This window comes from Suricata suricatta, chromosome 13 (genome assembly GCF_006229205.1).
Source record: "Suricata suricatta isolate VVHF042 chromosome 13, meerkat_22Aug2017_6uvM2_HiC, whole genome shotgun sequence".
NCBI classification, from domain to species: Eukaryota; Metazoa; Chordata; class Mammalia; order Carnivora; family Herpestidae; genus Suricata; species Suricata suricatta.
In genome coordinates, this window is record NC_043712.1 from 53105732 (window position 1) to 53131216 (window position 25485).

Consider the following 25485-nt stretch of genomic DNA (forward strand, 5'->3'; position numbering starts at 1 on the left):
GGATCTGAAGCAGGCTCCAGGCTCTGAGCTGTCAGCACAGAGCCCAATGCTGGGCTCTAATGCATGAACCGAGAGATCATGACTGGAGTTAAAGTCGGACGCTTAACCCACTGCGCAACCCAGGCGCGCCTATACCTAGGAATTGAACAGACTGACAAATGGAATGCTTGGACATTTGAAACAATGCTTTATCAATAACATTCTGCCACTGCCATTCTAATACTTTGTGATTCATGTCAGTCTGCATATAAGGCTCCTAAAACATTATTTAATAGTCATTTATGGTACAGTAAATATATTTGTAATATACAGCTGGGCTTTCTAAATGGAAAACTAAACAGCTTTTCAGTCTGATGAGTATTTAAACAACTTGTAATCTTAGTTTTATAAAATGTAAATTCAAAAAGCCTTTTTATGCAGTGAAATTTTATTAATTCCAACACATTTAGGATTTTAGATAATTGTACTCCATTAACATTTATTAAATGCCTATTATTTGCCAGGAAGTTTTCTAGGCATTGGGCACATAAATATGAATACATTAAATTTCCAGCTCTTGACCTGCTGAGCAGAAAAATAATTTTTTACTATTTATGAAAAAGGTTCTTCACACAGAATAAATCATGTAAACCAGACTATGAGGGGACTGTCTCTGTGCCTAAGAACTAGTTTACTTTTAAGCACTATGAGAAGTAAATCTTTACACAAAAATCGATGAATTGATACATTACCAAAAACAAGCACTACTTAGTAATATATTGGTTATTAGAATTTTATGGGTAGTTTAAAAATGCATATGGACTCTCAAATAGGTAATATTTAGGCATCATGTTCTGGTTGCCATTAAGTACTAGCAAATAACACTAACTTAAAAAATTTACAATTCAACCACATAAATACGTCTTTTTTCAGTTAGTCTTTTGAAGTTTTAATATATTTCCTAGCCCTAGAGATTTTTTTGTAATAATTTTTCAACTGTTCTCATTGATAGTATAGTTTTAAATCTTGTTCTATATGTCAGTTTACACTTTATAGAGTTGTATGAGGATGTAGGATTAAATATCCAATGGATTAAACCAAAAGCTTCAGGGAACACTGCGGCTAGAGAATAAGAATGCCAGCCTAATATCATGAGTTGAGTCATAGAAAATATGATAGGACTAGAATAAGAGACCAGCATTTCTTGAAGGAATGTTAATAGCCACACTAAATACAAGAGCATTCAACTGAGTTTGGAAAACTGTATTTTAACAAAAATGTAACCTTTTTTTCATTCATGAAGGAACTTGTAGAATGTTTAATATACTGCCATGTGCTATCAGTGTGGCTATCCCTGAATGGATATCGACTGTGATTAAGTTCGTGACTTCAGAACCTGTTTTTTTCCATTCAAGAATCAATAGAGAAGTTTAATCCTAGGTTCAAATTTTGGAAAACAGTGCACTAGCCTTAACTACAATCCAACAAATGATATAATCTCAAGATTTCTGTAGAAGAAAAAAAAATTCTATAGAAATTTGGGAGCTGGCTAAATGAACAGCTTTTACAAACAGTTGAATAACTATTGTCTGGGAGTTATTAACAGTAAATGAACTCCTAGAAAATGGCAAGACAAATGCTTAGTAATCTTCTTGGAAGGATATTTAAGCTCCCTTTGGGAACCAGACAGAACACCAACAATTCCTTACATTCTTAAGGAATGTCACAAAGATTAAATATCAGATGTTCAAATATCAAATTTTTGGCTGGACAAAATTAGAGATATCAGTGCTTTTGATGCATATATGTGAAGAAATGGTTTAATGTAATGTTCAAGCACAAGTTTTAAGGTTTCTTTTTTGTTTAGCTTATAATGGAAAATATCAACAGTGAATAATTTACAGTTCTTGCCAAACTCCCCGTGAACCTCTCCACAAATCATGATGCCATTGGAGAGCACACTCCAAACCCCATGATGCCTGTGCGCCGCTATACCTCCTTCTCCTTCTGCTATACTGCTGTCATTGAAAAATCACCACTTGAGCATCTTTCACACAGAAGGAAAAACACTAACGTGTAGGTGGAAGCTTTCATCAGAAGCTTGTGCCCCTGTTTATGCATTCTAACCAGGGAGAGTATTTCGGATGGGGCAAACCTGGGTACGTGTTAGAAAGACCAATACTACCTAATAGCGGCAAGTTATCTCATAGTTATGTGCTCTGGAGACTTAATGATTTGAAAATATAGCATTTTTTCAGACCACAATGGATAATTAGTTTGGAAAAATAACAGCTTGCTATTTAATGCTGAGTCTCTAGATTGAAGGAGCACAGCCTAAAACAGGAAAGTGGAAAACCCACGAGAGATGGTGTGCTTCAGTATAATGGTGTGCCATGAAAAGTTTCTTGGAGTTTTAAATAAATAAAAGTTTTATTTCAAATCTTTTTACATGTTAACGTCATGTTTTAGTTTATTTTGAAGTTGTTTAGAAAGCCAGATTCTTGTGAGTTAGTATACTGTGAACATCATATACGTATAAAAGATTGATTTTTCAGAGATAGAACACAGATTATTAGAGCCCTCTGCAAGATGCAGTTCAGGCTCCTTCTTTTTCAGCTAAGCAATCTGAAGATCAGTGAGGGGCTGTCTTTTTCCCAAGTGTTCAGATAATAAAGAACAGAGCTTAGGTCTTCTCTTTTAAAGGCTGATTTTTCCCCCCTCTGTCATCCTACAATCCACCTAAAGAAGAAATATGTAAACTTACCTATTTGGGGAGAAACAGAGAAATAGAATTTTAATACTGCTTAACATTGTCTTGGCAGATGGACACTTTTTCATGGAAGAGTCTGTTAAATCTTGCAGAACTAAAATGGGGGAGTGGAGGTGAATTTATGAGTTGTCAGAGTTCTGGAAGAATTGTCTAAACAAAGTATTGAGATAGTAAAATGTATATCTGCTTTTTTAAGAAACCTCTCTCTTAATATTAGTGTCATGATTAAAAGTTTCTGAACTAAAAAGAAATAAGATATGCATGCTTGTGATAGACAAATGTGGAAAAGAGCCTTGGATTGAATGTTGAAGCATGATGTTTGAAAAGCTTTTTTGTTACAGAAAACATGAAAGTAGAGAGCCTCACAAAGGGACCCTCCATGTACCCAGCTTTAAACTGTTATCAACATTGCCAATCTTGTTGCATTTGCTAACTCCGTTTTTTGAAATTTTCTTAATATTAAATCCCAGACATTGTTATTTCACTTATAAATACTTCTGAGTGTTTTCATTTGTATTTTTGACATAACCCCAATCCTATTATCAATTTAACAACATAATAATAATTGCTTAATACCACCTAATGTATATTCCATGTTTAAATAGCCCAGAATATCTCAGAGGCTGTTTTGTTTAAATGAGGACCCAAAACAGTCCATTTAATGTGTTTGGATTTTTAGCCACTTTTTAACCTTAAATAGTTATATTGACTATTTTTATGCATTAACTATTTTTACTCTAACTCCTTTTTCTGTGTCATTTATTTGTTGAAGGAACCATAGAACTTAAAATTTGTGTCCAATGAATACATACAAGTGAAGAACACTGCCCTTCGTGGCTACCATTTATTGAGCATTTACTACCCTTGAGGACTGGGCCAAGACTTTACGTGTATTTTGCTTCTCAGCCCTGTTTAAAGAAAAACCATTTTACAGATCATTAAACTAATCACTACATTGATTAAGAAAGTTGACGTAAATCACACAGATGATAAGTAGCAGAGGTAAAACGGGAACCCTTGTTCATTTTGCTGCAGAACCCATACTACACACACTGCTTTCCACACAAGTCATTGTGATGTGATTTGCAAACTGGTTATAAAACCTCTATTATGTATTTTTTTCTAATACATGAAACAAGTACAGATAAATGTACATAATGTCTGAAGGATGCATAGACTCTGAGGATTCATGAGTACAGTGCTTGGACTGGTCTGTTAAGCGTCTCATTTGCATTTAATACTAAGATGTTAATAAATAATCCTAAAGTGTTGAGGCACCTGGCTGGCTCAATTAGTAAAACACATGATGGGATCTTGGGGTCGTGAATTCAAGCCCTATGTTGGGCCTGGAAGTTAGTTTAAAAAACATAATTAAAGGGGGCGCCTGGATGGCTCAGTCAGTTAAGTGCCTGACTTCAACTCAGGTCATGATCTCATAGCTCATGAGTTCAAGCCCTGCACTGGGCTCTGCTGACAGCTCAGAAGCTGAAGCCTGCTTCAGATTCTGTGTCTCCCTCTCTCTCTTCCCCTCCCCAACTCACACTTTGTCTCTGTCTCTCTCTGTCTCTCAAAAATGAATAAAAGTTAAAAAATTTGTAGGGGCACCTGGGTGGCTCAGTCAGTTAAGCATCTGGCTTTGGCTCAGGTCATGATCTCACGGTTCATGGGTTCAAGCCCCACGTCAAGCTCTGTGCTGACAGCTCAGAGCCTGGAGCCTGCTTCAGATTCTATGTCTCCCTCTCTCTCTGACCCTCCCCTGCTTGTGCTCTCTCTCAAAAATAAATAAATAAATAAATTTGTTAAAATAAAATAATCCTGTAGTCTAGACTGTCATATATACCTGTGTGTATATTTTAGTTCTATTTCAAAAATGTTTTGCCTTATAAACAAAGCATTATAATGGTGACCGGGAAACTCCACATATTGGTGTGGCCTTAGATAAATCCCTTAATTTCAGAAAGATTTTGAGTGTTTTCATCTGTAAAATAACAGGGTTAAATACTAAGGTCCCTTCATGTCCCAAATTCTAGATTTTAAGTTAATTGAAGTCGAAGAATTTTTAGATCTTTAGTACTTGAGATTTTAAGGTTTCATTAACATGGATCTCTTTGAAAATTCTGAAAGTTTTCCAATTCCTAAATTATTTTTTAGCTGTTTATTTTAAATCCTGTCTTTGAATAACATAATAATTGGGCTGTTTATATGCTTGCAGGCACCATATGTTTTGCCTTATAGCTGAGGAATGTGCAGTTCTTACAAATACATGTCCTGTCCTGTGCCATCCTGGTCCAACAAATGATTGATAGAGATTGAGTTATTATAACAGAACCTTGTTATGGGATCAGTGTCTCCTACTTTGAAAATAAATGACTCAGCCAGACGGCAACATTTATTTTCTCTAAATGACTAGGGATGTAGCAATAGGAGACCATTATCCTGTGACAATATTCTGTTTCATTGACATTATCTCACAAATGTAATTGGTCCATTACTAAATAGAGGTTTTGTTACTGATCAATTTCACGTGATTTCTAAAACCATTAGGATAATAAATATGCCATCATAGTAATTTCATTGACAGAATGTTCTTTTTTTTCTTCATTTACATTTGTTAGAGGAAAAATATAGATTTAGGTTGAACTTAAACACTACAATTTATACCAGTTTTGACTACTTTTCCATTAAGAGAAAGAGAATATTGTGCAGAGTAATCATATTTGCATTGAGCTACTGAACTAACTACCTTAACATTTTCGTGATTTTTTTCTCTGCCCACACTGAACCACATCAAATCATAATTGTTCCTAAGCAATTAGTTTACTACCTCAATCTAATGATTTTATTTGAAATAAGTTCCAGATCATTTCTAGGACTTTCCTGTAAATCCACTAAAGTAACACATCAGTTAAATCAACCCTAACCATTACCAGCATGGATAATAACAGCATTAGTAACAACAGAAACCTTGAGATGTCTTGTAGCATAAATGTTTCTAAATGCATGGCTTTTCCCCAAATGTTCTCCTCTAAAATCTCATCTGTAATCTTGTTAAATTAGAACTCTTCCAGTATCTTTCTGACTTTTACAGCTAAGGTTACGGTATTGATTTTATTTTATAGTCCATGGCTCTCAGATGCTTAACACTAATAAGCCTCTATAGCCAGGCGGTTTCCCCAGAGGCCTGGTGAATAGCAGCTACTTACCTATGCCAGTATTTAATAAGGGACTAAAATATGCTCCGAACCCTGCATAATTGTGTGGTGTTTTTCCTCCTTTCAAACAAGATTTTCTGACATTACTCAAGACACTTCACCATTGTCTGTCTGTTAAAATGAAATTGCTTAATGGACAAAAGGATTCTGAGGTATTTCTAAAAAGTAGTTTTCATTTATTCGGTATTCATTTAGCACAGTTCTTCATTATTCAAAGGGTTGTTGTTGTCATTTTTTTAATGTCTCAGGAAGATGTTTGTGAGCTTCAAAGGGGTTTGAGCTTTAACTTTGTATTGGGTGTAGGTGTAGCCTGGAGACTTTTTTTTAAATAGAGATGTGATAAACAGAGACTTGTCCTAACATGCCGCTTAACATACCGGATTGAAATATACAATAGAGAGAGACTTAAACGATCACGAATGTTTCAAATTGCTGAAGAATACAGTTACATGCACAGTATAGTTAAGATTAAACAACTCAATGATTAAAGTAAGAATTTTCATTTATTTAACATGAAGGCTACCATATTTTCTCTTTTAAAAAAAGAACCAATTTCATTTTTAAAAAAGGATGGAAAATTTTAATTGAAGACGATATCTTATCTCCTCTTAATGTAGCTTGCCGTTTTCCAGAGTTATTTTAGAGTGTGATAAATGTAAATATATATATGGAGATACTTTCTTAACATGGCAGCTAATTATTTTTTTGAATCATCTGGTATCATCATGAAACTACTGTAGTGGGATTAAGTCCATATGTCTTGTCATAACATTCCGAGCTTTTCGTTAACTTGGCGTGTGTGGGAAGGACTTATTCACATTTGCCACACAATCATAAAATTTTACATCTAGAAGAGTCTTTGGAAACAGATATTCAGATATTCTCTTCACTTGTACTCTCAAAAATACATTGTTTTGCCTTTACCAACTAAATTACAAATGTTCCATTTAGGCATCTCGTTATTTTATATGTGTTTGCAACCTGCGGTACTGAAGGCCCGTGAGGCATGTCCGTACTTTAAGAAAGAAACAACAAGTAACATAACAAGATCCAATATTGTCTGCTCATCATAATACTCTGTGGAGCCACAGCCAGTATTTATTTCCTCAAATACATATTTTGCCTTTTTTTAAATTGTAACAGTAAAAACTACTTGTGGGAGTTTTGGGGAAACAAACTGTCAAATATAAATAAGAAAATAAAAATCACCTATAATCCTGTCACATAGATTTTTATAATATAATGGCATTTTACCATGCCACTCAATTTCCACTTTATAATGGCTGCATAATATACCAGCCCCCCATTGCTTATACTATAAATTTGTAAATGTCTACTTTGCTTATGGAGGTGTATGTAGTTTGCAAGTTTTTATATAATAAAGGTACAGTGAACAGCACTCTATGGAGATATTTGGGCTTCAATCTGATTATTTTGTTTCAGTCTAATTATATTTGCTGTCCCCAAAACTGGCATACTTTCTGGCATCAAATCGCCAAGTAGATAGTCCATGAAATTTTGTTAAAGAAACGAAGACCTTCCTACTATAGAATTACTGAGTTGAACATTGTCCACTTTTAAGGCTTTTGGTAAATATTGGTACAGAATCCAGGAAGGTCTTATGAATTTGCATTCCTACTAGTGGTGCCTGAGCAGTTTAATTCCACTGTCCTATCCATAGTATTTAAATGTAGCACATGGTTCTATACGCTATTTTGAAATATGTCGTCTGAAATATAATTAAAGAACAGTGTCTCCATAGCCTTAGGACGCTACCCATGAACCTTCTTTTTGTCGCTTACATTTCATTTACACCATTGGGCATCACATCACATAGCTCCATTTTATTGTGAAAAGAAAAATGGGGAAATGGAGACTGTACCTCAGGGATTATACAAAGCTTTCAAGGAAAGGTGTAGCCCACTATGCTCTGCCTCCCTTCATCAGCCTTCAGGACACACTCCCTCAGGGCACCTCCCAGCCATCAATCCTTTATCCATAGGTAAAACTTGTTAAGGCAAAATTCCCCAGGGTTCTCCCCAGGGAAACAATAGAAATTAATACATCAGAGCTTTGGGCTGGAATCCTCTAGGCTTGATAATTGCAGTATTTTACATAAAGTTTATACAGTTATAAATTACCTCTAAACTTTCCTCCCCTCTTCTTGATTTACCCCAAGGCAAAAACAGAGGAAGAGAATCCTTGGTCTCTGTTAGCATTCAGTTGGCAGAGTCCCCATTCCCTGCCTTCTCCTTGTCCTCTGGGCGCAGGGCCCAAGCTGTTTCCCGGTCTCTAGACTGACTCTGGATTTATGGCCTGATATAAAAGTATCAGATTCCTAGCTCCTGACCTGGTCCCCACACATTGGATTTGGTAGCCTCTCGTTTGTTACAAACTACACTATTATTTCATGCAGATAGCTTGTTCCTTTTTCCATAGTGTCTTCTAGCTGCCACCCTAGCATTTTAATGGACAGCAGAAATTCCCCTGTTTGGCGAAGTGCGTTTTCCACCCTCAATATCTTGTGTTACTTGGCAGACTTTCAGCAGAATAATGGATGCGTTGGCCACCTTTGCCTCATCCAACAGTGAATTTGGTCTCTGTCTCTGAGGAGATTTTCTATATGCAAAGATTTTATTCTTTGTAAATTTACAAAACTCTAGAAGAAAAAAAAGATCTATGAAAGTCTAAAACCTGTAAAAAATAGAGACCTAGAAAATTGTAAGAGGTATTAGCTTAGTAAGACTTGTCAATATGATATAATCTTATCAGATCTCAGTCAGGGACTATGTGGGCTGTTACCACAGAGGCACTTCCCTTCTTTGGTCTGTCATGCTCCTCCTAATGGGTCAAGGTTAACAGAAGTTTCCCTCGTATGGTTTTTCACTGCTGCTGAGTTTTCTTCTGCAAAAGAAAAAAAAAATCCTGTAGCATCTGTTCTGCATCTTGATCATGTAAAAAATAGACACTTTTAACAACGCTAATGGCTTTTTAAGCACTTCATAATAAAACATACCTTAACCTTAAATACTGGAAAACAACAGAAGCCAGCACTTGATGACGTATACCTTTGGTTAGACTTTTTACAAGCATGGTATATACATGAGAAAAACAACTTAGAAATATGGAAAAGGATTGGACTGTTAAAATATTTTGAGACCATTTGCTTCTTTGTTAACCAGATAGAAATGTTTTTCTAAATTATAGGAACAGCACAGTTAATATATTTAAATTTAGTGTTATACCATGCTGAAATTAATAGCCTCCAGAAATTCACGAATTCTTTTGTGCTCTTACATAATTGATTTGAAAAAGCTTAGACCGTATGTGTCATTACAGAGAAGAAGAATAGACTTTTTTTGTTTTTTAAGAAAATGATGTGATTTCTATGTAGGTGATAGAAATTCGATTTGTAACCTTAATCTACTCAAGCATATTGGAAAAGCTAACATATTGCTCTACTATATGTGAAAAAGGAGCAGGTGTCCCAGACAGGCAGGTGTTAAGGTGGCTGTTTGAGCTTGCCCTAGATCACTAGTTGACTTCAGCGAAGTTCTACTAACAGGTGGCTAACTGATGGGAGTGCCATGTGACATTTATCCCGGGAGCGACTTGGATGACAGGCTGCTACAGACTGAGGAAGGGGTCTCTGCTTTGATGAAGAAATTGCCAAAACTCATGTCTCATTAGTGTTTCCTAAGGTTCTTTGGAAGTGAACAACAGTTTAATTAAGGGCTGACGTAAACACGTTTCTGCACACTTTCCCTGCAGCATTTTATCACATTAGAATTGATCAAAATTGTTGCCTTGGGCTGACTTGAACAGATATACATCTGGAGCACCATTTGTGCAAGCTGCTGATGAGTCGAGTGCATACGCTGTGTTTCACAGCAATGCTCTTCCTTTGTAGATGAAATTACCTTGTTGGGAGATGAGTTGATCTAACTCTTTATTTGCTTAAGCCTTTATCTCTTTGAAGTGACGCTGTAAAATGAATGACACATCGGGGCTTAGGATGTATGGGTGTCCCAGTGCCAAAAAAATTATATTATGGCTGGTAACAATTGTGGGATGACTTGATTTTGTGAACTACTTATTTAAAGCTATGCTTGAATATAAATGAACCAACTTTCATATAAGTAGCCTATTTGAACATTTTCTTGTTAGTGACCTTTTATTATGTGTTTGACTTTACAGTTGGTTGTTAAAGCCATAGCTCATGGTCCAATTAGAAATCTAAATATGGGTAGAGATATGGGAGAATAATACCATCAATGTGAATCTTCCTTTTTTTTTTAAATTAGCCTCAGTGATTTCTTTAATTAAGAAGAATATTCTCTGTGATCTAATATTATCTGAATTGCAATTACTTAGTGAATTTTTGTATTTGTGTTTGTAAGTATTTGTCCTGTCCTGTAAGCATCACCAGGTCAGGGAGCAGGTGGTCTTATTTAACATCTTGAACTTGATGCCTTGTCCTAGTTTCTCACACTTCCTAGAAACTCAGTGACTGAACATGTTTTCTCTTTTTTGCTTTATATTCAGTTACTCCTCATCTGGTGGTATCTGCTCCTGAAACTATGCAGTTTATGATATACCAAGGATGATTATTTCATTCATCTTAGGCTACTCATTATCAGTCCACCATCCAGCTTCTTTTATATGCAAGAGATTTTAAGATAAACCCTCTGTTCTACCTCTTCTACTGTCTTTCAGTGATAGATCTTTGAAAATTCGCTTCCCAAGTAGCATATTTTTCCAGCCTCCATAATCTTTGTATCTTTAATAAAATCATCTCGTATAGGAGATAAGCCGTTAGTCAATTCATACACACACATACACACACACACACACACACACACACACACACACACACACACACTATGGGTAGAGCAGGTACAAACTAATAATGATAATACATCCATCAAAAAATAAAAATAAAATAAAGGGGCACCTGAGTGGCTCATTGGGTTATGTGATCAACTCTTGATTTCAGCTCAGGTCATGATCTCACATTTTGGGAAATTGAACCCCACGTCAGGTGCTATGCTGACAGCGTGGAACCTGCTTGAGATTCTCTCTCTCCCCCTCTCTGTTCCTCCTCAAGACTCCTCCAAATAAATAAATATAAAGTTTTAAATTTTAAAAATGAAAAAAAAATCCATCTGATAATAGCAGACACAAACAGAAGATAATTAAGGAAATCTAGAGCTCCGCAGTCCCAGGAGGGATTGCTTAAAGTGAAAACAAATTAACTTGATTCACGGGATAAAATACTGTTCTTTAGTGGGAATAAGAAGGTGGAAAGATATCATCCTCTAGTCTGAGGGACTAGAATGAGCTGGGAAGAGCAAGGCCCAGAAGCAGACTAGACGGGAGATATTTGAGGTGAGCAGGTACAAGTGAAAATCTAGTGGGAGCTACAAGAACAAAAGAAAAAAGAGATGATAGAGCTTCTGGAGAGTTTTTCCCTGCTGAGGCCTATTCACTCAAAGATTGTGCCTTTCCGAATCAGCTTTAAACCGCTTTGTCTGACTGCAAGCCCTCACTGGCCCCTGCTTCTTTCTCCTGGACCACCAGCAACTGCTGCCTCCTTCCCACCAACAGAAACACACCCGCTAATCCTTTCCTTACCATGTTTCTTCTCCCCAACTTCTTTATTTCATGTATTATTCAACATATGCATTATTATGTATGTATTATTATTCAACTTATTGTATATTTATATATTGCTCAGCTTTATTATTACTCAACTACCTTTCAACTTAATCTTTTTTTATCTCTTATTCTTCTGGCTTGAGGGACAGTAGAAAAGCATGACATTTGTTTTTCTCCACAGAAAGGTCACTTAAAACCATCTCTCCTATATATTCCTTCCTCAAACATTTTTTATTTCTATAGCCTGTAAGTCCATTAAAAATAGAAATGGTATCATTTTTCAGTTTGGCATGAGGTCTCCTAGACTGCAGACATTCAAAATAAAATTAAAATCAAAACAATACTAGTTTGATTCATGATTAAAATGTAATAGCTAGAAACTCTACCCTTCTCCCAGATAATTGACGTTTTATTTCTATTCTTTCTTCAGTCCAGTGAGTTGTTTTTCCTCTGACTGGAGGCAGGGGTCACTTTGTGGCCCCTGTATACTTAGCATAGTGTTTTGCACATGCTCAGTACCAGTATCTTTTTTTGATTAATGGGCTCAAAAATTATTTTCATCTAGTGAGAAGACAACGGTGGATAAGCCCACTTTCTAATACTATCATTCTTTTTATCTGTTTCTAAAGAAGTCGTTTTAGTGTGGACAATGGATCTTCTTGTTCTTATTTTTACTGTTATAAGTTAACTTTATTGTTTGAGGAGAAAACAATTTGGGGTCCCTTTTACAACTTGAAGTGTGAAGTTTATTTTGTTCCTGCTGTGTTGCCTTCTATATAATTCTTTTGTGTGTTCTAAATATGAAGATACCATTATTATTTGATGCATGCCTACAGAGAACCAGAAAAATAAATGGACTTATAATAATAACTCAGTAAAGCCAAGTATATTATTTTGACTAGGAAAATGTGAAGGATTCATTTCTGAAAGATTACATAATTCTCTCATCTTTCTGAACTTCTGTACAAACTCCCTTGATTATGTGCTCTTTATAAAGAGTGACTCAGGTGAACTTAGCTGCGTTTAATGAAAATTTTGAAAACATTATAATCAGTTGCAATAGCCTTGATTGAGCTTCTCCAGAAATGACATTCATTCTGTTCCCAAGCTCTGGTCACATTTTACTGTTTTTTTGTGATGTACAGTAAATGCTCTTTTATTTGTACATGGAGTCTTTAGAAATTGATTGCACTGGTTAATTTTACTTAAGATCTACATTTAAGTGTAGGTAAAGCTTAAGAGTGTCAATAGATATTTTTTCTGAGAGTTATTTTTTTTAAATGTTTATTTTCATTTTGACAGAGAGAGAGAGAATCCCAAGCAGACCCTTAACTATTAGGGCACAGAATCTGAGGTAGAACTTCATCTCACAAACCCTGAGATCATGACCTGAGCCTAAACCAAGAATCAGATGCTTAACTTACTGAGCCACCCAGGTGCCCTTAAGAGTTAATTTATATTAAAAATTTGGAGGGGTACCTGGGTGGCTTAATCAGTTGAGCATAGGACTCTTAATTTTGACTCAAGTCATGATCCCAGGGTCGTGAGATTAAGCCCCTAGTCAGGCTCTGCACTGAGCATGGAACCTGCCTAAAATGAGATTCTCTGTCTCTCCCTCTGACCCTCTCCCTCTCTCAAACTTATCTTTCTCTCTCTCTAAAACAGTAAAAATAAAATAAAATAAAATTTTTGGAATAGAAACTTACTACACTATCTGCGAAGTGAGGGGTAGAATAAAGCTTCTTTCCATCCCTAAAAACCTACACGTCTATGATTAGCTTCTAGCAAGCCCAAATCTATATTTGTGTTACTGCCTTTTAAAATCATGGGGCGCCTAGATGGCTCCGTGAATTAAGTGTCCAACTTCGGCTCAGATCGTGATCTCACGGTTCATGAGTTTGGGCTCCATGTTGACAGCTCAGAGCCTGGAGCCTGTTTCGGATTCTGAGTCTCCCTCCTTCTGCCTCTTCCCTGCTCACGCTCTGTCTCTCTCTCTCTCTCTCTCTCTCTCAAAAATAAGTAAACATTAAAAATAAATAAATAAATACAGAAATAAAAAAATAAAATCATATAGCTTTACAGGCGCCTGAGTGGCTCAGGTAGTTAAGCATTCGACTCTTGGGGTGCCTGGGTGGCTCAGTTGGTTAAGCCTCCAACTTCGGCTCAGGTTCATGATCTCACATTTGTGGGTTCAAGCCCCATGTTGGGCTCTGTGCTGACAGCTAGCTCAGAGCCTGGAGCCTGCTTCCGGTTCTGTATCTCCCTCTCTCTCTGCCCCTTCCTGCTCATGCTCTGTCTCTCTCTGTCTCAAAAATAAATAAAACATTAAAAAAAATTTAAAAAAAAAGTATTCGACTCTTGGTTTCTGCTCAGGTCATGATCTCAAGGTTTCAGGAGTTTAAGCCTGCCTGGGATTCTCTCTCTCCCTCGCTCTCTGCCCCTCCCCCACTCAGGATGTCTCTGTCTCTCTCAAAATAAACAAATAAACTTAAAGGTATCATAGCTCTTAAATGAAATTAAGTATTATTTTTTGGCATTTTGAATGTATCTTAGCTGAAATGAACATTTTTAGTCTGTTTTTAAAGTGGTCTTAAATTTTTTTTCTCTTCTTTGTAACAGCATTGATTGCTGTGGTTTCTTTCATTAGGTATTTCCTTCTTTCACTTTTTCTTTTTCAGAAAGATACAAGGAAATGGTTCACCAACTCATCAAAGTTCTGATAGGTTAGTGACAGCCAGTTAGCCACAAATTACAGCTTATGGCTACAAAAACACCTGTCATTTTTCTAGACTGTGATGTTTACTCTTTCAATAGTAGCATATCCATTCTTTAAGTGCCAGTGTGCTGAAACACATATATTGCATGCCTTTACCAGAGCTTATGTAATTTTTAAAATGGCAAATCGTAATGATAACTAGTTTCTGATATTAATAACACCATTAATTTTTTTAAAAAAATAGTACCATGAGGGGTGCCTGGGTGACTCAGTCAGTTAAGTGACCCAACTCTTGATTTCAGTTCAGGTAATGATCTCACATTTCATGAGTTTGAGCCCTGTGTCAGGCTCTGTGCTGACAGTGTGGAGCCTACTTGGATTCTCTCCCTAGTCTTTCTCTGCCTCTAACCTGCTCATGCTGTCTCTCTCTCTCTCTCTCAAAATACATAAACATTTTTAAAAAAAGTATGAAGCCTTTTTCTTTTGTTAAAAAATAAAAATAAAATTATACATATATATGATAAAGTTTTAGGTTTGTTTAAAATAAAAATTTCTCTTGTAGAGAAACTGAAATATTTATAAGTGAAATTATGTGATGTCTGGAATTTGCTTTAAAGTGAAGCAAGGGTAGTATGGATGGGGTAAAGGTGAATAAGACTGGCTATGAAGTGATAATTGTGGTAGAGCTATCTACCTTCACAGTTTACATACTGTTTTATAATTCCCTTTTTATATTTTTTATTAAAAATTTTTTTAAATATTTATTTATTTTTGAGAGAGAGAAAGAGTGCAGCCAGGGGAGGGGCAAAGAGAGAGGGAGACAGAATCCAAAGCAGGCTCCAGGCTCCGAGCTGTCAGCAGAGAGCCCAACGGGGGCTTGAACTCTTGAACCATGAGATCATGACCTGAGCTGAAGTTGTACGCTTAACTGACTGAGTCACCCAGGCATCCCAATAATTCCTTTTCAACTTGTGTGTATCTCCTACCTAGTTTTTAAGTGTTGTAAAAGCTGAAACCAAATCTAGGTCACCATTGTATCTCCAGCAACTACAACAGTATTCTGGCATAAATTAACCCTACAATAAATATTTATGGAAGGAATGTATTAATTAATGTATCTTTTTAAGTGGTCTCCATGATTGCTGTCTCCATTGTGGCTAATTCATCCTCCATGGAGTCTCAGGAGGGATGGCTTTAGACCGTAAATGTGATCATATTTTGTTCATCAATAGCATTCCCCCATCAGGGTAAGCATCCAGATATTGATACACAAGGCCCATGATGCTTCATTGTATGAGGGGGCTCTTTACTCCCTCTTTCATCCCTGTACTTTACCACTCCACAGACTACTTGTACCACTTGTGTGTTTTATGCCCCCCTTCTTCAGAACACTTTCTCTCTCTGGGAGTGTCCTCCCCATACACACTTTAAACATGGTGCCACTGAGGCACTGTCCCTAACCTGGGGAGGCTGAGGTGATCACTGATCTTGTGCAGTGAGGCTGGAGAAATAGCAGCAAACACCACAAACACACCTCTGCTTTCAATACACTTCCTGCCTCTCGACTTTAATAGCCATCTTCTTCTTATCATTTTCCTCTTCACTGACAGCAAGTATCTCTACAGCAGTTACTTTTTATTTTTCGTGACACCCATGACTTTACCTGGCAAATAGAGGAAGCCAATAGATACTTGCAGAATGAACAAATTAAGGAATGTACTTTTTGTTAAACAAGTAATGAGTTTTCCATAAAATATATTAAATCAATAGACTTACCAGCATTCCCAAAGGTTGTTTTTCATATTTGTACCAGGTTTTCCTCTGTGTGTTTTTTTTTCCCACAGTATAGTCAGCGGGTCAAAAGACAAACCCTTGAATCATATAAATCTAAGAGTGAAATGCTGAGGTAAAGAAGACCTTGATGTGAACCAAGGCACCAAAAGAAACATGATACTTAGTTTTTCAAAAATTCAAGATTTATTGAGTAGGAGGAATAATTCTGATGATAATTTTAATGAAGACTTTGGTCAACGTTAGTGGAGATTGCTTCAAATAGGTAGTTGAAATCTCCAATATAGTGGGGTCTTTGACCCTCAGTACATATTTTGTAGAAGAGCTAAAGTACAAAAATAATAGACTGTTGGAAAATGAGATCTTTTATTATTCTAATGTGAACTTCATAGCTGAAGAAAGTAATAACGCTTGAGTTTTCCCTCTTCCTTTGCAGATATGTCTTCTCCGACTACTATGAAGAAGCCTGAAAAGCCACTGTTCAGCTCTACATCTCCACAAGATTCTTCCCCAAGATTGAGCACTTTCCCCCAGCACCATCATCCCGGAATACCTGGAGTTGCACACAGTGGTGAGGAGTTTCAGGCATAGAGGAGAAGCCTCGCTCTCGTTTGCAGAGCTCAGTCTCAGGGATGGAGCAAGAATTTAGCTGTGATGACCATATTTTCTCAACCAAAAGAGGGAGGGTCGTGACCCTATCAATTATTTTTTTCCTATCAGTATATGAGAAAAGATATTCAAATAATTCAATTACATAACATTGATGTATGTATTTTTAATTGCCTTATTGGAACGAGGACAGTCACAAAAAATGGGAAGATATGGAATACATAGTTAGCTGTAGCTTCAGGATTGGTCCCCGTTCTATCTATTTGACTGAAGAAAGATGGAATTTCAAGGATGTTGCTGAGTTTAGAGTATTTCTAGAGCATTAGGATTTACAGACACTATTTTCATAAATGTCATTTTCTCTATAAAAATCAGTATTTACTTATTTAGGAGTAAAATTAATCAGAAAAATAAAAGAGCTACTTTTTTTGGACAGTTTTTTATGTGCATAAATATTTCCTGTAGGCTAGTACCCTTGGTATTATGTCTAATATCTTAATTTACATAGGAAAAAGAATACATTATTTCACATTTATACTTTAAAGAATAATTAAACTGAATCCCCTTTAAAAAATTAAAAATAGATATAATTAATAAGCAATACTGTATACTTTCTACCTCTTATTCTTGAGCCCTAGAAAAGAGTATACTGAATTTTTGGTGGAGAAAGTTTTGTATATAAATGTGTTTATACCAATACTCTTACTGCTTTTAATTTATAGATAGATGATTTCTTATACTTCAAACAAACTGAATCTGGTTTTTAAACTTGTATTCAAAGGTTACAGCTTCAGTCATAAAAATGTCCTTAGCTTTGTTTTGTAAGTGTCTGTTGATAAGTATTTTTGCTGTATGATACTTTAAAGATGTATGGGCATTACTGTTATCACTAAGAAAATTATAAAATTAAGAAAGGAATATACAAATCAGATATTAAAAATTTTTATATTTATATTGTTTGTACTGGGCAGATAAGTGAAAAAAAATCAGTGACTATTTCATGAATCTATAATGGTTAATATAGGAGGAAAATTAATTTAGTCAAATTAGCCATTTATTATGACACCTGATTACTCCTATTTCTAACATTTGGAAAAAATTAAATAGTGCATTTTTATATAATGAACCATGAGAAGCCTAGATAAACTTTCCACCTTGGTCCTTCCCCAGATATTTATTCAATATATAATGTATTAAGACCTGTGGTAGGCACCTTGGTCAGGAGAGACAGTTTCAGTCCTTAAAGAGCTCATGGAATAGTAGGGAGACAAAGGGGCCACATCAGGTAGGCATCAAATCTGAGCAGGACTGAACACCTGGAAAAGGATTAGATACCGGGAAGAGATGTGCTCTTAACTAACGGTTAGAGAGTGACTTCACTATGAGAAGGAAGAGCAAGTGAAGAGGGAGGTCAGAGTGACCTGTTCATTTCAGACAGAAGTGAACAGCATGTGTCAGTGTCACAGAAGTCACTGCAGCAAGACACTGCCATATATCCCAGAATCCAAAAGTATCTTAATGTGGCCTAGGAGGAGTGAGTGGCCAGAGATGAGTCCCAAGAAGTGAGCCAGGACAGGTTCCTACAGCACCTGAGGACCCTATAAACCTGTGAAGTTGTTGGCCTTTTATTCTGAGAGCAGTAGGGAGCCAGTGAAAGATTTTTAGCAGTGAAGTTACATGCTTAAAATGGTATTTTAAAAACTTTATTCATATGAGACCATTAAAGATGCATTGGAAGGAGCCAGACTGGGGGATAGAAGATCATTAGGAAGGCTCTGCAGTAATGTAGACTGGAACCACATATACATACATGGATGCATGTGTGAATGCTTTCATAATGAAGGGAAGCATTTTCTGCCTTGTGTTTTGCTTTTCTTTCCTTAAAGGACAAGGATGACTTTTATTGATATGAAGTGGCCATTTTTACTTTCATTTTGAAACACTATATTCTACCTAGCTTTTATCAAGCCAGCTACCGCTTAGGTGAGCACAGTCCCAGGGAGCCCAGAGATCTGAGCCCTCATTTGATAGGTGCTAGTTCCATTGAACAAAGATCTCTTTCCAAACTACTGGTGGCCACATTGATCTCAAAGCCCAGAGGCCCCAAGATGGAGCTAATATCCTTCCAGGGTTTCTGTGTAGACTGGGTGAAGACCACGGTTAAATTGAGCCAAGATTAAGACCACTTCAACACCAAGTAAAAAAGATGCCCAATTCAACTTAGGTGTTTGCATTTCCTTAAATTATACTTTCATATGTGTATACTTCTTTAAAAAAGTGTTATTTCAAAAAGGAGTTTTGTTTAAAGAAATATGTCACTGTTCTCTGAAATGCATCCCTTCGATGGAGGATGCTCAGACTTCAGTGTGTGGAAGGATTACATGGGCCCTTGTAAATCATGCTTTCTGGTAACTTACTTACCCCTGGAAGGCCTCATCCAGCAGGTCTGTGGTTCAGCCCAAGAATCCACAAGATTCTCAGCGACCTGGACATTCAGGGAGCAAAATTGTGACCATAAAATTGAATTTATGACTCTTCTTTATTCATTCTTAATTTCTTGTATTTTCTGAAAACAAAATAGCTTTCTTTGGGGAAGATGAGTAATATCTCTTTAAAAGCACAGTATATATATATATATATATATATATATTACAATTATAAAGTTGGAGATAAGTCTTTCCAGATGATTTTCATTAATAGGTCATGGAAAGAATTTATTTTTCATATTGTTTGCTAAGTTGTCTCATAAAACACTAAACATTTATCATATGTAATTTCCTATGATTTGAATCAAAATATTAAATAGAAACAGACATTTAATCTTCACTTCTACATATACTCATTGGTATTCTTTAATTGTAGTCATGTGGTTATTTTCCTCAAAATTATAGAGATAATGATCATGCAATTATATTCTTTCCCCATTTTTCAAACATAAGAATTATATTTCAAAATCTAAACAATAAATTATGGTCATACTGATGTTGAAAAATTACAGTACAATTAAACATTGTCTACATTGCATATGTTTTATATATTACTTCCCTTTATAAAATATGTGATTTACTGGTAAGTTCATATGCCTATATGAAAGTTTAAATTCATATTTCTGTGGGTTTTACTCTTGGTCTTATCTTAATAATGTCTTTTAAGCTACATGTAATAAAAGAGTAGGAAGAAACATAGTTATAGAATAGAGCCCTTTTGATTTTGAAAAGAACATTTTCATTAGGAAAAAGCATTACCAGGCCCTACGTTCCAATGTTTGTAAGCATATACACAATGATCAGGTAATTATTCAGGACATTATTGCTTACTAATTATTGGCTTCTCTTTTAAACAACCACCCACCAGGATGTATAGGGAAACTATTTATTTAGAATTGGTGTACACTTCTGTTTTGAATTCTGATAAAGAGTCTATGGGTGCCCCTGCCCTTTAATTAACACTGTGAGTTGGTCTGAACCTAAGACACAAAGGCTTTCTGATCAAAGATCGTGTTCTGGATAGGAAATAACTTCACTTTAAGAAATGTTTCATGAAACATCGGCTTCACTTATAAAAGAGAAACTTCCTCATCTCCTCCTTCATAGATCTAGAAAGCAAGATTGCTGGTCCCCTCGAGCAGGTTGGGTCTGCGTGTTCTCGGTGCCAGAAGTGGAGAGTAGAATGAAAGACTAGCTGTCTCCGCAGGAGAGTTTGGGTAGCCGGTGGGGAAAAGGGAAGAGCTGGAGCGCACAGTCTGCAGGGTTCTCAGGGTTGGGTGGGGCGGTGGGCAGCACAGCTGACATTGGTCTCCCCTTTTCTATCTTCTACAGTCATCTCAACTCGAACTCCACCTCCGCCCTCACCGTTGCCATTTCCAACACAAGCTATTCTTCCTCCAGCCCCATCGAGCTACTTTTCTCATCCAACAATCAGATATCCTCCCCACCTGAATCCTCAGGATACTCTGAAGAACTATGTACCTTCTTATGACCCATCCAGTCCGCAAACCAGCCAGGTAAAAATGAGAGAGAAAATAAGCATAGAGCCTAAGGGAGATGGAACAGGTCTGACTTTTAAGACGTGAAGCTTACTCAGACAGTATGTCTGGCAGAACATCAAGCTTTTGAAATCCATCTTCAGGAAGTCTCTTGGTGACTCAATAATTTTTTATTTAAAGGTGGCTGAATGACAGGTAGGAAGTGTATTGCCCCAAAGGGGCACATTTGTGAATATGTTTTTGGTTTGATGTTTTTGAATTTTCATTGACTGAAAAGAAAGTTGATGCAAAAAGCGCATTGACAAAAAAGCTCTGAGCTGGAGTTCACACCTCTGGAGTACCTGCTTTAACACAGAGACAGAGTGCTTATTTCAGGCAGGAGCGAGGTATGCGCTAAAATAAACACACACAAAAGAACTTACAGTTGTATTTATAGACCGACGATTAGGTATTAAAATAAGCTTTGGTAATGTAAACATTTTTAGTGTTTGATGACTACTTGAATATTCTTTGCACAGACATGACTGCATTTAATAATGAGTGACATTACCAGAAGTGTCTTTTTCCTTTCTTTCTTCCTTCCTTCCTTTCTTTCTTCCTTCCTTCCTTTCTTTTTCTTTCTTTCTTTCTTTCTTTCTTTCTTTCTTTCTTTCTTTCTTTCTTTCTTTCTTTCTTTCTTTCTTTCTCTCTCTCTCTCTCTCTCTCTCTCTCTCTCTCTCTCTCTCTCTCTCTCCCCCCCCCTCTCTCTTTCTTTGAAACATCGTGTGATGGTTTTAGGGATTTTATTGTGTAAGTGTAGTAACTCATGTGCCTTTCTCACTCCCTAAACATGTGGCTTATTCACTTCATAGGGATTCGATATAAGAGGATTTTTCATTATCAAGTAGTCTTTGTGCCAAAGCGGCACAAATCATAATATTCAGAGTCTGTAACGTAGTTCTGATCTTACAGTCTAGTATTTGGCATTGCTGTTTTCCCTCCAAGACTCCTGCCCACTCCTTATTATGCCTTTTAATGCTCTGAGAGATTGTCAAAAACATTCTGTCATTAACGCTGTTCAGTTACTAAAATGACAGCAAATAGTATGTGCATATTAATTTAGAATTAACAAAGAAAAGATATGAAAAAACCGTTCTGGTCGTGTTTGTTAAAATGAAGTGAAATGGTCTTTTCTGAATGTTTTATTTTGAATAACCGCATAGCCAACACCGTTTGGGTTACTTAAAAAGTTACCTGGACTTTTAGTTCTCTTGACTCATAATAGTAAACTAAATACACCATTCTTGAGTTTTGAATTTGCAGTTAAGCCATTTGTATTTTAGAAGACAATGTCCAAATGGTGTAGCACTTTTAACGACTGTAATAATAATTACTAAGTAAAACAGTGGATCTTAATATATCAGTTTAGAAATAAAATTTACTGTCAGATCATGGATTCAAGAGTCTTGGTTCCATAGAGCATTTTGCTAGACTCAGCTGGGAACAGTGCACACAAGGTCTGATTTTAATTTGTGTAGAATTTCCATGAATAACAAAGTCTAATTAAGACATCCATTAAAAGTCCTTAACGTTAATTCAGTGTGGAAAATCTTAGAGTTCCATTGGATTTTTTTTTAAACTGATGTCTTAATTAGGCACTGTTAGGGGAAAAATTATGCAAATTAAAATCAGGCCCTTAGTGTTACGCATTTCTTTAATTATTCAGTGCTTGTTTTAGGTATATTTCCATTTCTTTATAAGTTAAGAGGGCATATTAGGTGATAATCTGCTTATATTGTTCTGTTTTTCTTCCTATTTTTAAGGTAAAGATCTAGCTTCTAAGAGAAGTGTCTTACTTTCATCTCAATTGAATAAAAAAAAAAATCCCCTCACAGGATTTTGTATAATAGGAGCAATGTACTATGTAGGGTAATCCGTTCCTAATGCCTCTCAACTTCATCTTCAAATAAGATGTCTCTCTTTTGGTATCTGTGGTATGAAAGTTCATCGAACAACCTTAAAAGAGAAGCTTTAGAGTAGTGTAGCTTCATCTGTTTGAACCAGTGGAAAACCAGAAAGGAATAACCCTCCCATTCTGACTCTGAATTCCAGAAAAGTTGTCTGTATTGGCTTGGGATTTGTCACTTTTGTCGTTTTTAAATGAGAAAAGCGTCGGTTGGTTCATGTCGATTCCATTCCAGTAGACAAAGCTTGCAGAATCGGTGAGGTAATATCATATTATGTGGCAGCATTTTCTGGACATTATTGTCATTCTTCCATCCCGTGTTCTCAGGTAGGTCCTAGCAAACTGTTTTAGGGAACACAGTATACAGAAATGCTCTTTACTACCTAGTATACCATGAGTGATAGAGACAGACCTTTCTTCTTTCTTGAGGCAGATACTTAGAACAGTCTTTTGCAGCGTTCAGATAACCAGAAGTTGATGGTCTGCTTTAAAATAAAATGACTTTTTCACCTTGAAAGGAAAATGCATCTTTCTAGTAAACTACCCAGTTGTTTCTATGGGCACCTTATATCTGCTTTGATTTTTAACTTCAACTCAGAACCAATTAATTTACATTTCAAAAGAGGACTCTTGATACTTACCTGTTTATCTCTAAAAATGGAGGGGAAAAATGAGGACTCATTCACCTGTGGTTCACTATTCCTTTCCAAATATCCTCCAGCCCTGCACTGATTTTGATTGTTAAGTCTGGCAACCGAAAGGCCTTGTCCTCCCCACAGCAATTTGGAGATTCATTACATTGCTGGTGCACCAATTTGAGTGAGACAGTCATGCTATTCAATGGATTATTTTAAATAAAATTAGCTTAAAGATATAACTCCCTCATAAACTCTCTCATAGGTTTCCATAGGGGGAGACTCTGGTCAATTTTCCTGACATAAAGTTAAATACTTAAAATTACTCATGATGAATAGTCAGGATATTCAAGAAGTCCATTATTCTTTACAGAAGAAATAATGTGGCCTCCAAGGAACCCAACCAAAGACTTAGTGCATGTCTCTCATTGACTGTGTTTAAGTGTGATTAGCTGTTCATCTTTATGGCTAAAGAAATGTCTCCTGGTGATTTCTGTGCAGGTACTCAGATAACTATTCTGTTCATTGCACTCTTTACCTTTAACGGTGCTGATTAGGGAGCCAAAATATTTGTGGAGAATAATCTCATGGCAAATTGTTATTTATGTACAACGGAAGTGAAGAATTCCAACATGGGTGTAATCAAGAATAGCATGCTCTGTCCAGAAAAATACATTCCAGTATTTTTTTTCAAACAGTGTACCCTTAGGATTTTGTCTCCTTACCATGGATACTATTTTCATACCTGGGGCTAACACTCAAGTATTCATATCTTTTCTATCATTCCCCCGGGGGATTTTCTTAGCCGATTCCCACAAATGTCAACCATACTGTTTTTCGTAACTCTCCATGCCCAGCAGTGGAGGAGTAACTTAGGTAACAAAGTATATTTGATTGACCTCTGCTTTACTTTAACACATTTTAATTGACTTTGGAAATCTTTTATTCGTAGTTGTGAGGCCAGGCCTAGTCCACTATTTTATATCATTGTGTGGATCTGAAATTTTAAATGCTTTAAATAGCATTCTATCTGCTTGTATTGGTAAATCATCAAAAGTTAAGTGGAGATCCTAGAGCCTAAATTGTTTGGTGTGTGTGTTCAAGTGTACTTGTGTATGATGGAGAGCTAGGGTTTTTGAATGCAGAAGATGGGCATTGACTATAAATAATGGAAACTATTGAGTTCGATGTGTTTGATCTCCTAGATATCCTTGTCTTCCTTGGGTCAGTGATAGCATCCTTAGGTGAAAATTGTGTTCGGAAAGCCAAAACTGACTGACTGCATAAAATGAAGAACAGAGAAGAAGGCATGGTTCAAATTCTCGCTGGCTCAGGCATTATTTACACTCTAGTCTTGGGCTAAGCATGTAAGTCTCCACTTGAGTCTTCCGTGCCACTGAATGAAAAGATCAGTTCCACCTGGCTTTCAGGTGTGTTGTAAAGATGAATTAACCCATACAAAGTAATTTGAAGGTGAAACTTTCTTTTAAATGCTCCTGCTTCTTTTTACTACTAACCATTGGTGGGTCTCTCTGACTCAGACTTGAGAGGGCATGTGGCTGTTAACAGCAAGTGCACAGGGTTCACGCAGCCAAGGGTGCTGAGTGGAAGTTGTTGGACAAGACGACTGCCTTTTGGATTGTTTCACCCCGCATTCTGTTTTTGTTTTGTAGCCTAACAGCAGTGGTCAAGTAGTAGGGAAAGTGCCTGGCCATTTCACACCTGTCTTGGCACCCTCTCCCCATCCCAGTGCAGTGCGACCTGTGACCCTGACCATGACAGATACTAAACCCATCACTACATCCACTGAAGGTGAGGCAGCTTCACCTACAGCAACCAGTAAGTATTTCTGTAGGAAATGAGAAATGTCCATCAAAGGCACCATTGGATATCTGATCCAAGGTGGAAAACACGGCAACTTTTGAGACCAGATGGAGATTTCTCATTTATGTGGAACTAGCAGGCATGTATGTGGCCTGGCTCTCACGAGCTCTCTCTTATCAAATTTCAGTCAGTACATCATATTTGAAAAGAGAGAAGCTTATTTGTTGAATAAACAGCTATAACGAAAATAATAAGTCATGCCTGCTCGTTCAAGGTATACATCAAAAATACACTGAATAACATAACTCAGTGTACAAGGTTTTTATGTCACCCAGAGAGATTAGATAATTGGTACGTACTG

The 25485-nt window shown here is 36.5% G+C and overlaps 1 protein-coding gene across 9 annotated transcripts in view; it reads left to right on the forward strand.

Moving 5' to 3' along the window:
• NFIB (nuclear factor I B) overlaps nucleotides 1-25485 on the forward strand; it is a 445780-nt gene that overhangs the window by 387332 nt on the left and 32963 nt on the right. For 4 of the 9 annotated variants that reach the window (XM_029919732.1, XM_029919735.1, XM_029919734.1 and 1 more), the window contains exons 7-9: nucleotides 16563-16697; nucleotides 20554-20738; nucleotides 24974-25139. In XM_029919732.1, coding sequence (XP_029775592.1) covers nucleotides 16563-16697; nucleotides 20554-20738; nucleotides 24974-25139 — 486 coding nt within the window. The remainder of the gene's footprint in view (nucleotides 1-16562; nucleotides 16698-20553; nucleotides 20739-24973; nucleotides 25140-25485) is intronic. The other 5 variants (XM_029919736.1, XM_029919739.1, XM_029919737.1 and 2 more) reach the window with 2 other exon arrangements.